Source organism: Trichechus manatus, unplaced genomic scaffold (genome assembly GCF_000243295.1).
Source record: "Trichechus manatus latirostris isolate Lorelei unplaced genomic scaffold, TriManLat1.0 scaffold00014, whole genome shotgun sequence".
NCBI lineage: Eukaryota > Metazoa > Chordata > Mammalia > Sirenia > Trichechidae > Trichechus > Trichechus manatus.
In genome coordinates this window covers 19919211-19932468 of record NW_004443950.1, presented here as the reverse complement: position 1 = coordinate 19932468, position 13258 = coordinate 19919211, and the positions used below count along the sequence as shown (strand labels likewise).

General features: G+C 38.4%; 1 protein-coding gene across 1 annotated transcript in view; it reads left to right on the top strand.

Moving 5' to 3' along the window:
• Positions 1-13258, top strand: part of TDRD12 (tudor domain containing 12) — a 96024-nt gene that overhangs the window by 18187 nt on the left and 64579 nt on the right. Inside the window, exon 7 of the mRNA XM_023726941.1 lies at positions 4985-5174. Within this exon, the coding sequence (XP_023582709.1) occupies positions 4985-5174 (190 nt within the window). The remainder of the gene's footprint in view (positions 1-4984; positions 5175-13258) is intronic.

Genomic DNA, 13258 nt, shown 5'->3' with positions numbered 1-13258 from the left:
TTTTGAAATGGTGTATCTTTGGCTATGTGTATTTTCACCAAAAGAAAGGTCTTCCAAGGTGGAGAAGGGAGAGTGTTGACATGTTGTGGGGTTGTTAACCAATGTCATAAAACAATATGTGTACTGACTGTTCAATGAGAAACTTATTTGTTCTGTAAACCTTCACCTAAAGTACAATTAAAAAAAAAAAAAGTTAGCGGTACAACTTGAACAAATAGAGAACAGTGAAAGAAGCCCACAGACACCAGAAAAAAAGGAAATAAGACTAGAGCAGAAATAAAGGAAATAGAGAACAGAAAAACAATAGAATCAGCAAGACCAAAAATTTGTTCTTTGAAAAGATCAGCAAAAGTTGACAAACCATTGGCCAAACTGACAGAAGAAAAACAGGAGAGGAAGCAAATAACCCAAATAAGAAATGAGATGGGGGACATTACAACAGACCCAACTGAAATAAAAAGGACCATAACAGAATACTATGAAAAGATGTACCCCTACAAATTTGAGAACCTAGAGGAAACTTGACAAATTTCGAGAAACACGTTGCCTACCTAAACTAACTCAAACTGAGATAGAAAATCTGAACAGACTCATAACAAGAGAAGAGATTGAAGAGGTAATTAAAAAAACTCCCAACAACAACAAGAAAAAGGCCCTGGCCCTGATGGCTTCACTGGAGAATTCTACCAAATAGAGAAGAGCTCACACCAGTACTACTCAAACTATTTCAAAGCATAGAAAGGAAGGAATACTCTCAAATTCATTCTGTGAGGCCAGCATAACCCTGATACCAAAGCCAGGCAAAGACACTGCAAAAAAAGAAAATTACAGACCAATATCTCTCATGAATATGGATACAAAAATTCTCAACAAGATTCCAGCCAATACAATTCAACATTATATCAAAAAAATTGAAAAAACACAACCAAGTGGGATTCATACCAGGTATGCAAAGATGGTTCAACATTAGAAAATCAATCAACGTAATCTACTACATAAATAGAACAAAAGTAGAGAATCACATGATCATCTTAATTGATGCCAAAAAGGCATTTGATAAAGTCCAACACCCATTCCAGATAAAAACTCTCAATAAAAGTTTATGAGTAGTTACCCAGGGCAGGAGGAAGGGAAGGGGTGAAGAAGGAGTCATTGCTTAGAGGACACTTAGTTTCTGTTAAAGATGATGGGGAGAAGTGGAAAAAGATAGTGGTGACGTTTGCTCAACATGATGAATGTAATTGATGTCACTGAATTGTACACTTAAAATTTCAAATGTTAAATATATTTTTACCACACACAGGCAGTCTACAGACCTTATTTGAATTTTGCCAGCTGTCTCACTAATTTCCTTTCTCTGGTCTCAGATCCTGTCCAGGATCTCACGTGGCAAATAGTTGTTACGTCTTTGTCTTCTCCAATCTGTGACAGTTCCTGTCTTTCCTCATCTTTTATGATCTTGATGCTTCTGAGGAGTACTGGCCAGTTATTTTTTTGAATGTTGCTCAGTTTGGGTTTGTCTGATGTTTTATCATCATCTCAGTGAAGTTACACGTTTTTTGGCAAGAATACTACCGAAGTAATTTTGTGCCCTTTTCAGTATATCATAGCAGGGGTACGTGATGGTGATACATCTTATGACTGATGATGTTAACCTTGATCACCTGGTTAAGGTGGTATCTGCCAGGCTTTTCCTCTGTAGAGTTACGATTTTTTCCTTTTGAAATTAATAAGTATGTTATTGGAAGATACTTTGACACTACGCAAATACTCATGGATGACTCTTGCCTGCAAAGTTATTACGTGCTGTATTGCCTATTTCCGTTAGTCCTTTTACATTTTCATTGGAATTCTGTAGGGAAGAACTGTCTCTTCCCCCTTCCCCTTGATTGTTTATTCAACAATTACTTTATACTAATATGAAATCTTGGATATTTACTTTATTCTGGAAATTGTAATCTATTATTTATTTTCTTGCTCAAATTGTCTCAGATTTGGTCATTAGGAGCTTCTTCAAATTGGCTTATGTGTTGGATCATTGTTGGAGCACTTCCTTAACTTTCCGATATCACGAGATGCTTCAGGCTCGTTTTGTGTCTCCAGCCCCAGTCTTAGAATCAACCACTTCTCCAAGAAACCCTTTTATTAAAGAATGATAGACGCTGAGATCTGGGCGCTAGCTGTGCTCACTGAGGTGTCATTGATTGTAGGCCCTCTTGGCAGATGGATTTAGGAAAAAAAATATATACGAGAGTAAGTAAAAAAAAATATTGCTGCTAGGGTTCCAGTTCATGCATGGGCTTATTTCAAACAAAGTGTGTTTACACGTGTCTCTGCCAATAGTGGATGGCTACAGATAAGTTCTCTCAGTAATACACTTGTCTTAGTCTTGTTAGGGTGCCTTCAAAAAAAAAAAATGTGATATTTCCCGTGCCATGGAAGAAAATGATTTTGAGGTCAGGGCTAATACCGAATTTTTAAGAAAACTCAAGTGGGCACCTTCCTAAATCATTGAGGCTTTACAACGAGTTTATGGGAATGCTGCCCCACATAAAACAATTTTTAGATGGATCAGGTGTTGTAAAGGACATAGGGAAGACCTCAAAGATGAGCCAGGAGAGGGAAGGCTGCTCCTTCCTGTGGACATAAGCTTTCACTTTTCTCTTCAGCTGTTTTTTGGGATTCCAAAGAGATAATCTTGGGAGATTTTCTCAAAGGACACAGGTCGATCATGGGGGCTTATTATGAAGTTTTAAGAAAATCGAAAACTGCATTGGTGAGAAAAAGGCCAGGAAAGTTGCACTGAGAAATTTTTTTCCATCATGACGATGCACCTGCTCATTCTTTGAGGGTAAAAAGCCTGTCCTAAGAGAATTTTGTTGGAAACCTTACCGCATCCACCCTACAGCCCTAATCTTGCCCCTTCAGACTTCTTTTTTGTTTCCAAAATGCAATATTTAGAAGGAACATGATTCGAGTTCCTCAAGGATGCCAAAACAGCCATTTTGACGTGGTGTAAATCGAGCACAGAATTCTTTGGGCGAAGGGTTAGAGAGATGGAAACACTGCCTTCAGAAGTGTATAGACCTAGATGGAGGCTGTGTCGAGAAACAGTAGCTTCACATTTTGATATTTTTGTTTAATAAAGGTTTCTGTGATTTTGTAGCAATACTTTTTGACTCTCATGCACACACACACAATATCTATATTTTTATATTAATTCATCTATACATAAACTAAAAGCCATGCAGTCATACAGATGCCTCTGATTTTAATCCAGCACCATAAGGTTCCTTCTGGCCTTCCCCTTCTTATTCTTAACACCTTAATCCAGCAGTGAGAAACCTGCTCTCCTTAATCACAGTATACTTACTTGGTTAATCCTAGTATTCACGTAAGATGATTTCAGAATTGCTAACCCACATTCCTGTGAAAAACAAATTTGTCTTTTGTCTTACAGTGTGCAACCAGAATTCTGTTTTCCAAAGTTTCTTCGGTTAGTCTTCTTCCACACAGTGTGATTGTTACTCATTTGTAGGAAGGTTCATTTGTTATAGTTGGTATTGCATTTTGAGTCCTCCCCCGCGCCCCCACCGCGACACACAGACATCTTGGTTGATTTTACCTGTGACTTCCATTGTCTGTTTTATACCTTGGTAAAAATACCCAGAATGTTGGCCAGAGAACCCATCTTGTAAGACATTTTCTTTTAAACAAATTCTCTACTGACCACTTCCTTCTTGCTTTCCAAGAGTAAGCCTCTCTCTGTGTATGGTTGTGTAGTGATGGAAACTGGCCCTTCCTCCAAGGTGGTGAGATGCAGAAAGTAAGGAGGTCCGTGCTTGGCCGAGAGAGAACTTGTAATGAATGCATGAGGTCATAATTGCTAGGAAAAGAAAATAAGGGCCAACATCCCCTTTGCAGCTCCAGGGGAGCACAAAGATGTATTCTAGATGTACTCTTTTTTTTTTTTTAATCTGACTACTTTGACTCACCATAATCGTTTTACATGTGGTTGCATGTAGCAGGGATTCATTTCCTTTTATTGTTAAGTACTCTTCCGTTGTGTGAGTATACTCTAGTTTGTGAATCCATTCACCACGGGCTTCAGAGTTGTGGTCAGTTTGGGACTGTTACAAATAAAGCTGCCATGAACACTCGTGTACAAGCCTTCCTGTGGACATAAGCTTTCACTTTTCTCTTCAATAAATCCTTAGGAGCAGAACTGTTGGATGATATCATAGGTATTAAGAAACTGCCAGTTGTTTTCAAAGTGGTTGGTCGTTTTACATTCAGAACAACGACGAAAGCGAATTCGATTCTTCCACACCCTATTCAACACTTGTATGATCATTCTTTTAAATTTTAGCCATTCTGAGAGGTGTGTGGTGGTATTTCATTGTGGTTTTAATTTGCATTTGCCTAATGACTCAGTGTTGAATATCTTTTCATATGCTTATTTGCAGTCCATATATCATCTTTGATACACCTTTTGCTCATTTTTTAATTGGATAATTTGTTGTCTTATTAGTTTTATGAATCTTTATGTCTTCGGGATACACATCATTTATCAGATATATGATTTACAAATAACTGTCTCCCCGTTTGTGGACTGCCTTTTCATTCTCTTAACAGTGTCTTTTGAAGAGCGGACGTTTTAAATTTTGATGAAATCTGATTTATCAGTTTTTAATTTTATGGTTTGTGTCTTGTCTTACCACCAAATCTTTGTCTGACAGGATCTTGTTTGTGCTTTTAAGAAGATGTTTCTTATATTTCCTGCAGATTTTTATTGTTGTTCTCACCGGGAGGGTTTTGTCAGGATGCCCTGGTTTACCATTACCAGAGCAAAAGTCAAGAGAACTGTTTCTACCAAAATAATTTTTTCTAAACATTGAAATTTGGGGTTTAGTTTGGAATATTTTCTGAAGAATCGGTTGATTATATTTGTCGTGTTATTCATGAAATGTTTAAAATTTTACAGGTGTGTGTTAATGATGATCTGGTTGCAAAGAACTTCGCTTGTTATGTGTCACCCACCGAGAATAAAATCCTTGATTGTTTAGAGAAAGCAAGATTGAATATAAAATCAGCATCTTTCTCCAATAAACTCAATCCTGCACTTACTCTTTGGCCAATGTTTTTGCAAGGAAAAGCTTCTCAAGGGATAAAAAGTGAGTGGAGTCTTATCAATGTACATATTTTTTCAAATTGTCTTAATTACAGGAATCTTGGTGTATTGGTATAAATTGTTGTGCAAACTTTTCCCCTCATAGAGACGGAGACTTTGGCTTTGTGCTTGATACTTAATTTTAATCCTGGTATGAGTCGCAGGCGCCTTGATGGCAACAGGCGTTGATACCTGTGACAGGTTTCAAGGCCTTAAAGCTGTTACGGAGCCCTGGTGGTATAGTGGTTAAGAGCTCGGCTGCTAACCAAAAGGTTGGTAGTTGGAATCCACCAAGCACTCCTTGGAAGTTCTGTGGGGCAGTCCTGCTCTGTCCTCTAGGGTAGCTGTGAGTCGGGATCAACTTGATGGCAGACAACAACAACACCAAAGCTGTTATGGTTTATTTTTATTTTTCAAATTTCTTAGTAACATTGAGTTATGTTTTTGGAAGTCCATATGTTTATAGTTTAAAGATATTAACAAAACAAGGTTTTGTATGTTTAGAGTTTTAGACACTTTTCTTTTTTTTTTAGACACTTTTCAAAGGGTATTTATTGCAAACACCCATAGCACAAAAACGTGAGAATTGTCGGTCATGGGGCATCGTCACAATCTTAAATGTTTCTCTGTACATTCAGTTTTCTTCAGCCCCTCCTGTTGCTCCCCTCTAGTTGGGTCTCCTGTAGTCTTTCCTGAACATTTGAGAATAAGCTGCGGACCTGATGTCCTATCACTTCCCAGTAAACTGTGTTTTTCCTAGAACCAAGGAAACAAGGACATTCTCAAAAGTATCCACGATACAACCCTCAAAAGTAGAAAGTTAAGATTGACAGATTGCAGTGCTCTAACTCTCAGACACCAAGTTTTGCCAACTGTCCCAATAATTGTTCTACAGCAGAAGGATTTAATTTAGCATCACTTGTCGCATGTCACTGTCCTGTGTCGTTAGTCTCCTTCAGTCTGGAGCAGTTCCTCAGCCTCCTTGACTTTCATGACCTAGATACTTTCGAAGATTACAAACCACTTATTTTGTAGAATGGCCCTCAATTTGGGTTTGTTTGATGTTTTGTCATGCTGAGATTCAGACCGTGCCTCTCAGGCAGGAATATCCTAGAAGGGTGCTGTGTTCTTCTCATTCCATCCTATCGTGTGGCACACAATTCTGATTTGTCCTGTCTCTCATGAAGTTCAGTCTGATCACTTGAGTAAGGTAGTGTCTTCTAGGCTCCTTCACTAAAAGTTACTCTTTGGCCCTTTGTAATCAGTAAGTATTTTGTAGGGAGTTACTGTGAAACTGTGTAAATGTCTCACTCTTTTTTATTTGCTCATTTATTTGAATTAGTATGGATTCCCATATGCAGCCCTGGAGTCAGTCATTTCTCTAATTAGCCATGTCCCCTTTTAATGGAGCATGGCATTTGGAAGCTAAGATCTGGGAGCTAAGTGTGCTCATGGCTCTTGGCGCATCGTTGCTTCCCAGCACTCTTAAGTGGACAGAGAAAGGGACCGTGTGTGTGTCTGTACATGTTTATACACATGTATACACACATATCTATGTATTGAAAAGTGAGAGTTTATATGTGTGTGCATTTACATCTGTATAAATTTTATACCTATAAATACTCTGGAAACAAGGAGCTCACACCAGTACCTCTTAATTGCAATCCAGCCTCTGAGTTTATTCTAGTTTGCTGCCTTTCCAAATTTTAACCCCCTTCTCTGACTGTAGGAGCCCTAGTGGCGCAGTGGTTAAGAGCTTGGCTGCTAACCAAAAGGTCAGCAGTTAGAATCCACCAGCAGTTTTGCTCTATCCTATAGGGTGGTTCTGAGTCAGAAGTGACTCGATGGCATGTAACGACACCACCTCTGACTGTGAGAATCCTATCTTCCATTATCCTTAATATACTTATTGGATCAGTCCCCCTAGATGTAACCAATCTTTCATTGCCATCCTTACCCCTTCTCTTGTGTGGATGTCCTCCTCACCCAGCTCAGACATCAAAACCCTGTGCCTGGTCACTCACCCAGTTCAGGCTGTGATACCCCATGGGCTTTCCACTCACCACCACCGTATGGATGCTTTCCTCGTTTCACTTTGGCTCAGACACCACTGTCCTCTCCCTACTTTGGCTCTGAGTTCCCACATTGCGTTGCCCCGCCCCCCACCCCCATTCTTAACCCTGCAAAGGCAGCCTCTTCACCCTGCTTGGGTTCTTAACACCCTGAGCTAGGCCACCACCATCCACCCCCATGGATGCTCACCCTACTCCACTTGGACTCTGATATCTGCTCTGGGTCCCCGTGGCACCCTTCCCCACCAGTGCAGACCACATGCCTTCTTTTCTCTTCCCTACCTGACAGTTTCAGGTCTGAGTTGTGTGGAAGGGATATGGGCTTCCAGTATAATCTTATGGCTCTGTTTAGTTCTTCTGGGTGGCACAGGTAACCATTCATTTACTAACCAAAAGGTTGGTGGTTTGAGTTCACCAAGAGACACCTGAGATGAAAGTCCTGGTAATCTAGTTCCGAAAGGTCACAGCCATGGAGCACAGTCATACTGTGACACGGGTTCGCAATGAGTTGGAATCAACTCAGTGGCAACTGTTTTTGGTTTTTTAGTTCTACCGATCACCTTTAAGATGAGTATAGGAACACCACCAGTTTTGCTCTTCCCCTTCCCATTTTCTGTCATGAGTACTTTATATTGTTTATAGTCTGTTCTGTACCCATGATTAATATGCTTTGTTCTTCCCTATAGATTGAGTTTTTAAAATTTAAGATTGGTAAAGGTAAGTGTCGTAGTTACCTAGTGCTGCCATAATGGAAATATCCCACAAGGGTAGCTCTAAAGAACAGAAATTTATTTTCTCACAGTTCTAGAGGCTGAAAGTCCAAATTAGAGTCTCAGCTGTGTTGATTCTTTCTGTGGGCCTCTGTTTTAGTTTCTGGTATCTGCCAGCAATCTTTGGGGTTCCTTTGCTTGTAGACAGGTTCTCACACATGACATCTGTCTTCCACCTCTGTCTGTTCTGCTCTTTATAACTCAAAAGTGCTTAGGTTTAGGACCTGCCCTACGCTGATGTGACTCCATTAGCATAGCAAAAGGAAACCCCTGTTTCCAGACAGGATCACATCCACAGGTACAGAGGCCAGGACTTCAGTACCTATTTTGAGGTAACACTGTTCAATCCCTAACCATAAGATTACAACATTCATTTCTTCTTAGAGTTTCTAATTGCTTTTCATTTTTCTACTTACATTGTCTGTCTTTATTGACTCAAGTTGTTCCAGGTTCTCAATTGTGATATTGTATATCTGTATGATTTGATTCTTTTTAAATTTATTGAGACTGGTATTATGTCCCAGAATATGGTCTGTCTTGGAAAACGTTCCGTGTGCACTTGAGAAGAAGTCAGTTAGGTCATAATAGCTTATAGTGTTGTTCATGTCTTCTGTGTTCTTATTGATTTTCTGTCACGTTGTTCTATTAATTATTAAGAGAGATACATTGAAATCTCCAACTATTTCTATTTCTCCTTTCAGTTCTGTCAGTCTTCATTATGTATTTTGAAGCTCTGCTATTCAGGTGCAGAAACATGTAGAATTGTTACGTCCTCCTGATGAATTAGGGCTCTGTATCATCTTGAAATGACTCCTTTTATCCCAGAGAATATTTTTCGGTCTGAAATCTACTTTGATGTTAATATAGCCACTCCAGCTTTCTTTTTTATTAGTGTTAGCATAATACATATTTTGCTTTCTGTCTTAGTTGGGTTCTATAGAGCAGCAAAACCAGTGAGATGTATATATATAAATATATGGAGAGAGATTTACTTCAAGGAAATGGCTCATGCAGTTGTAGGGGTTGGCAAGTCCCAGATCTGTAGGTCAGGCGGTAGGCTAGAGACCTCTGCTGGTTTACGGGATTCCAGGGGTTGACAAAATCAAAATCTGCAGGTCAGGTGGCAGGCCAGAGACTTCTGCAGGCTTACCTCCCAAGATCCGGAGGTCAAGTGACGAGAACACTGCAGGGCTGAGAGAGAGCACGCTCTGCCAGAATATCCATTTTCCGAGGAAACTCCCCTTTCAATTGATTTGTTGATTATATCAGATCACATCATGGAGGGTGTTATATTACCTTACCTTACCTAACCTTAACCTTTACCTTTACTTTGTGAGGAATCCTGGTGGCACAGTAGTTAAACGCTTGGCTGCTAACCAAAAGGTCGGTGGTTCAGACCCACCAGTGGCTGTTTGGCAGAAAAGACCTGGCAATATGCTCCCGTAAAGATTGTAGCCTAGGAAACCTTATGGGGCAGTTCTCCTTTGTCGCTATGAGTTGGAATTGACTCAGCGGCACACAAAAACAACAGCTTTTACCTTTTCCTTTACCTTACATTACATAACAGCAACCAGTCCAGTGTCTGTCCAAACCACTGAGAATCATAGCCTAGCCAAGCTGGCGCGTAAAATTAACCCTTACAAAAATATGCAGACCCAGCAAGGTAAAATTCATTTTTTCCTGTTTCCACTTTACTCTTTCATATATTGTGTTTCAACTCTCTTAGACTTAAATTTTTTACGTATTCTTGTATTTTTTTTTTTACAGTTTAAAGATAATTAGTATCTACTTTTCTTCTTACATCAGGAACTTTACCTTTTCTCTTCTAAATTTCCCCTTCCATTTCCATTATTACTGATTTCAGTTTTAACTTTTTATTTTTGTGCGTATATACTTTGCTTTTAATTCTTGTTTATCCACGTTTTACTAATTTCTTGGCTCATTATTACTTCTTTGGAACTGAACTTCTTGGATTTGAAGCTCAGATCTGCTTCTTACTAGCTGGATAAACTCAGGTAATTTATTTGATCTCTCTTTGCCTCATTTCCTCATATGTAAAAAGAGAAAAAGATTATACCATATAGGAACCATATAGGATTCAGTAAATTCCATAGTATCTGTCATATAAGATTCAATTAGTCAAGTCATATAAAGAATTTAGAATAGTTCTTGATACATAATAAGCAATCAGTAAATGTTGGTTGGTTGTTGGTCTTGCAGAATTCTGTAATGAGATCTCTGGCATCTTCTGCAAGACCAGTGACGTATTCATTGGAAATACTTTTTTTTCCAACAATTGATGACTATACATGTGGACCACACCAGATGGATCACACATGAACCAAATCAAGAGCTAATGGAAAAGATCAGTATCATATTGAAGACAAAGCCAGGGGCTGACTGTGGAACAGACTATCAATTGCTCATATGCAAGTTCAAGTTGAAGCTGAAGACAATCAAAGCAAGTCCACGAGGGCAAAAATATGACTGTGAATACATTCCGCCTGAATTTAGAGACCATCTCAGGAACAGATTTGAGGCAGTGTTTTTAATGACTGAAGACCAGAATGGTTGTGGGATAATACAAGGACATCATACATGAAGAAAGTGAAAGGTCATTAAAAAGACAGGAAAGAAGGAAAAGACCAAAATGTGTATCAGAAGAGACCCTGAAACTTGCTTTTCAGTGCAAAATAGCTAAAGTGAATGGAAAAAATGATGAAGGAAAAGAGCTGAACAGAAGATTTCAACGGGCAGCTCAAGAAGACAAAGTAAAATATGATGATGAAATCTGCAAAGACTTGGAGTTAAAAACCAAAAAGGAAGAACACGATTGGCATTTCTCAAGCCAAAAAACTGAAGAGAAAATTCAAGCCTCAAGTTGCATTACTGAAGGAATTGATTGGCAAAAAATTGAATGACCCAGAAAGCATCAAAAGGAGATAGAAGGAATACACATAGCTACTGTACCAAAAAGAATCAGCATTCAGACATTTTAGGAGGTAGTATATGATCAAGAACCAATGATAATAAAGGAGGAAATCCAAGCTGCACTGAAGACATTGATGAAAAACAAGCCTCCAGGAATTGGTAGAATACCAACTAAGATGCTTCAACAAATGGAAGCAGTACTGGAAGTGCTCACTCATCTATGTCAAGAAATTTGGAAGACAGCTCCCTGGTCAGTTGACTACAAGAGATTTATATTTGTGCCCATTCCAAAGAAAGGTGATCAAACTGAATGTGGAAATCAGCAAATAATATCATTATTATCACATGCTAGCAAAATTTTGCTGAAGGTAATTAAAAAACGACTGCAGCCACACATCAACAGCGTACTGCCAGAAATTCAAGTCGAATTCAGAAGAGGACCTACCTAGAATGAGGTGTATCCTTGCTGTTGTAAGATGGATCTTGGACAAAACCAGAGAATACAAGAATGATTTTTACTGGTGTTTTATCAGCTCCATGAAGGCATTCACCTGTATCATTACAAATTATAGATAATGTATCCATGACAACATCATGATAATGAAGAAGAAATTGAAGTTGTCCAATGATTTTATTCTACCTGGATCAACAATCAGTGTCCATGGAAGCAGCAATCAAGTAATCGAATGATGTATTGCATTGGGCAAATCTGCTACAAAAGACCTCTTTAAAATTTTAAAAAGCAAAGATACCACTTTGATGACTAAGATGCAGTTGACCCAAGCCATGGTCTTTTCAGTTTCCTCCTATGCATGCAATAGCTGGACAATGAAAAAGGAAGACAGAAGAAGAATTGATGCATTAGAATTGTGATATTGGTTAAGAATATTAAATAAACCGTGGACTGCTAGAAGAACAAACAAACCAATCTTAGAAGAAATACAACCAGAATGCCCCTTAGAAGTGAAGGTGGTGAAACTTCAGCTCACTTACTTTGGACACATCATCAGGAAAGACGAATCTTTAGAAAAGGACATCATATTTTGTAAAGTAGAGGGTCACTGACAATGAGGGAAACCCTCCGTGAGATGGATTGATAACAGTAGCTGCAACAATGGACTCAACGATCATGAAGATGGCACAGGACCAGGCAATGTTTCATTTTTTATTGTATTTCTCTGGTGATTATCTGTAAGGACGTCTTGAGTCAGAGACAATTTGATGACAACTAACACCACCACCAAATGTTGGTTATTTTTAGAGTTATTATTGCACTACTGGTTTATTTTTCTTCTTTCTAAAGTACATACTTCAGTAGTTTTTTTCAGTAGAGGGCTGTGGATAGTATATGTTAAAATACTGCACTTTGAGTCTGAAAAGGTCTTTTTTGCCTCCATACTTAAGTAATAGTTAAGGTGTATAATATTTTGGTTCTTAGTTATTTTCCTTTACCAGGAATATAGTACATCATTTCATTCTGAAAAATCTATCAATATTTAAGTAATTTTGTAAGTAATTGGTACGTTTTGCTGCTCAGCTTTTAGATTTTCTCTTTATCCTTGGTAATATGTGCTTTCTTTATAATATGCCTAGGAGTGAATGGTTCAAAATTTATTCTGTTGATACTTGAAATTTTCCAATTACAGGATTAATGTCTAACTTGAGTTTCTGAAAAGAATTAGATGTTACATTTTCAAAGATTTTTCTCCTTTCGCTCTTCTTTCTTTTTGAATCTATTAGACATAGATTAGTGTTTCTTTATCATCCTTTTTTTTCTTATCTTCTTTTTTGTATTTTCTATCTTTCTATGTCTCTGAACTGATTTCTATAATTCATTGGCATTAATTACTTTCACAGTGTTGTGCAACCATTACCACCATCTATTCCTAAACCTTTTTCATCATCCCAAACAGAAACTCAGTGCCCATCAAGCAGTAATTCCCCATTCTCCTCTTTCCCTCAGGCCGTGGTAACCTCTGTTCTACTTTCTGTCTTTATGAATTTGCCTGTACTAGATACCTCATATAAGCGGAATCATAATATTTGCCCTTTTATTTCTGTCTTATTTTGCTTAGCATAATGTTTTCAAGGTTCCTCCATGTTGTGGCATGTATCAGAATTTTATTCCTTTTTGTGACTGACTAATATTCCATACTGATTGTATCTACAATCAGCGCCCACGGAAGCAGCAGTCAGGAAATCAAAAAATGTATTGCGCTAGGCAAATCTGCTGTAAAAGACCTCTTTAAAGTGTTAAAAAGCAAAGATGTCACTTTGAGGACTAAGGTGCACCTGACCCAAGCCATGGTATTTTC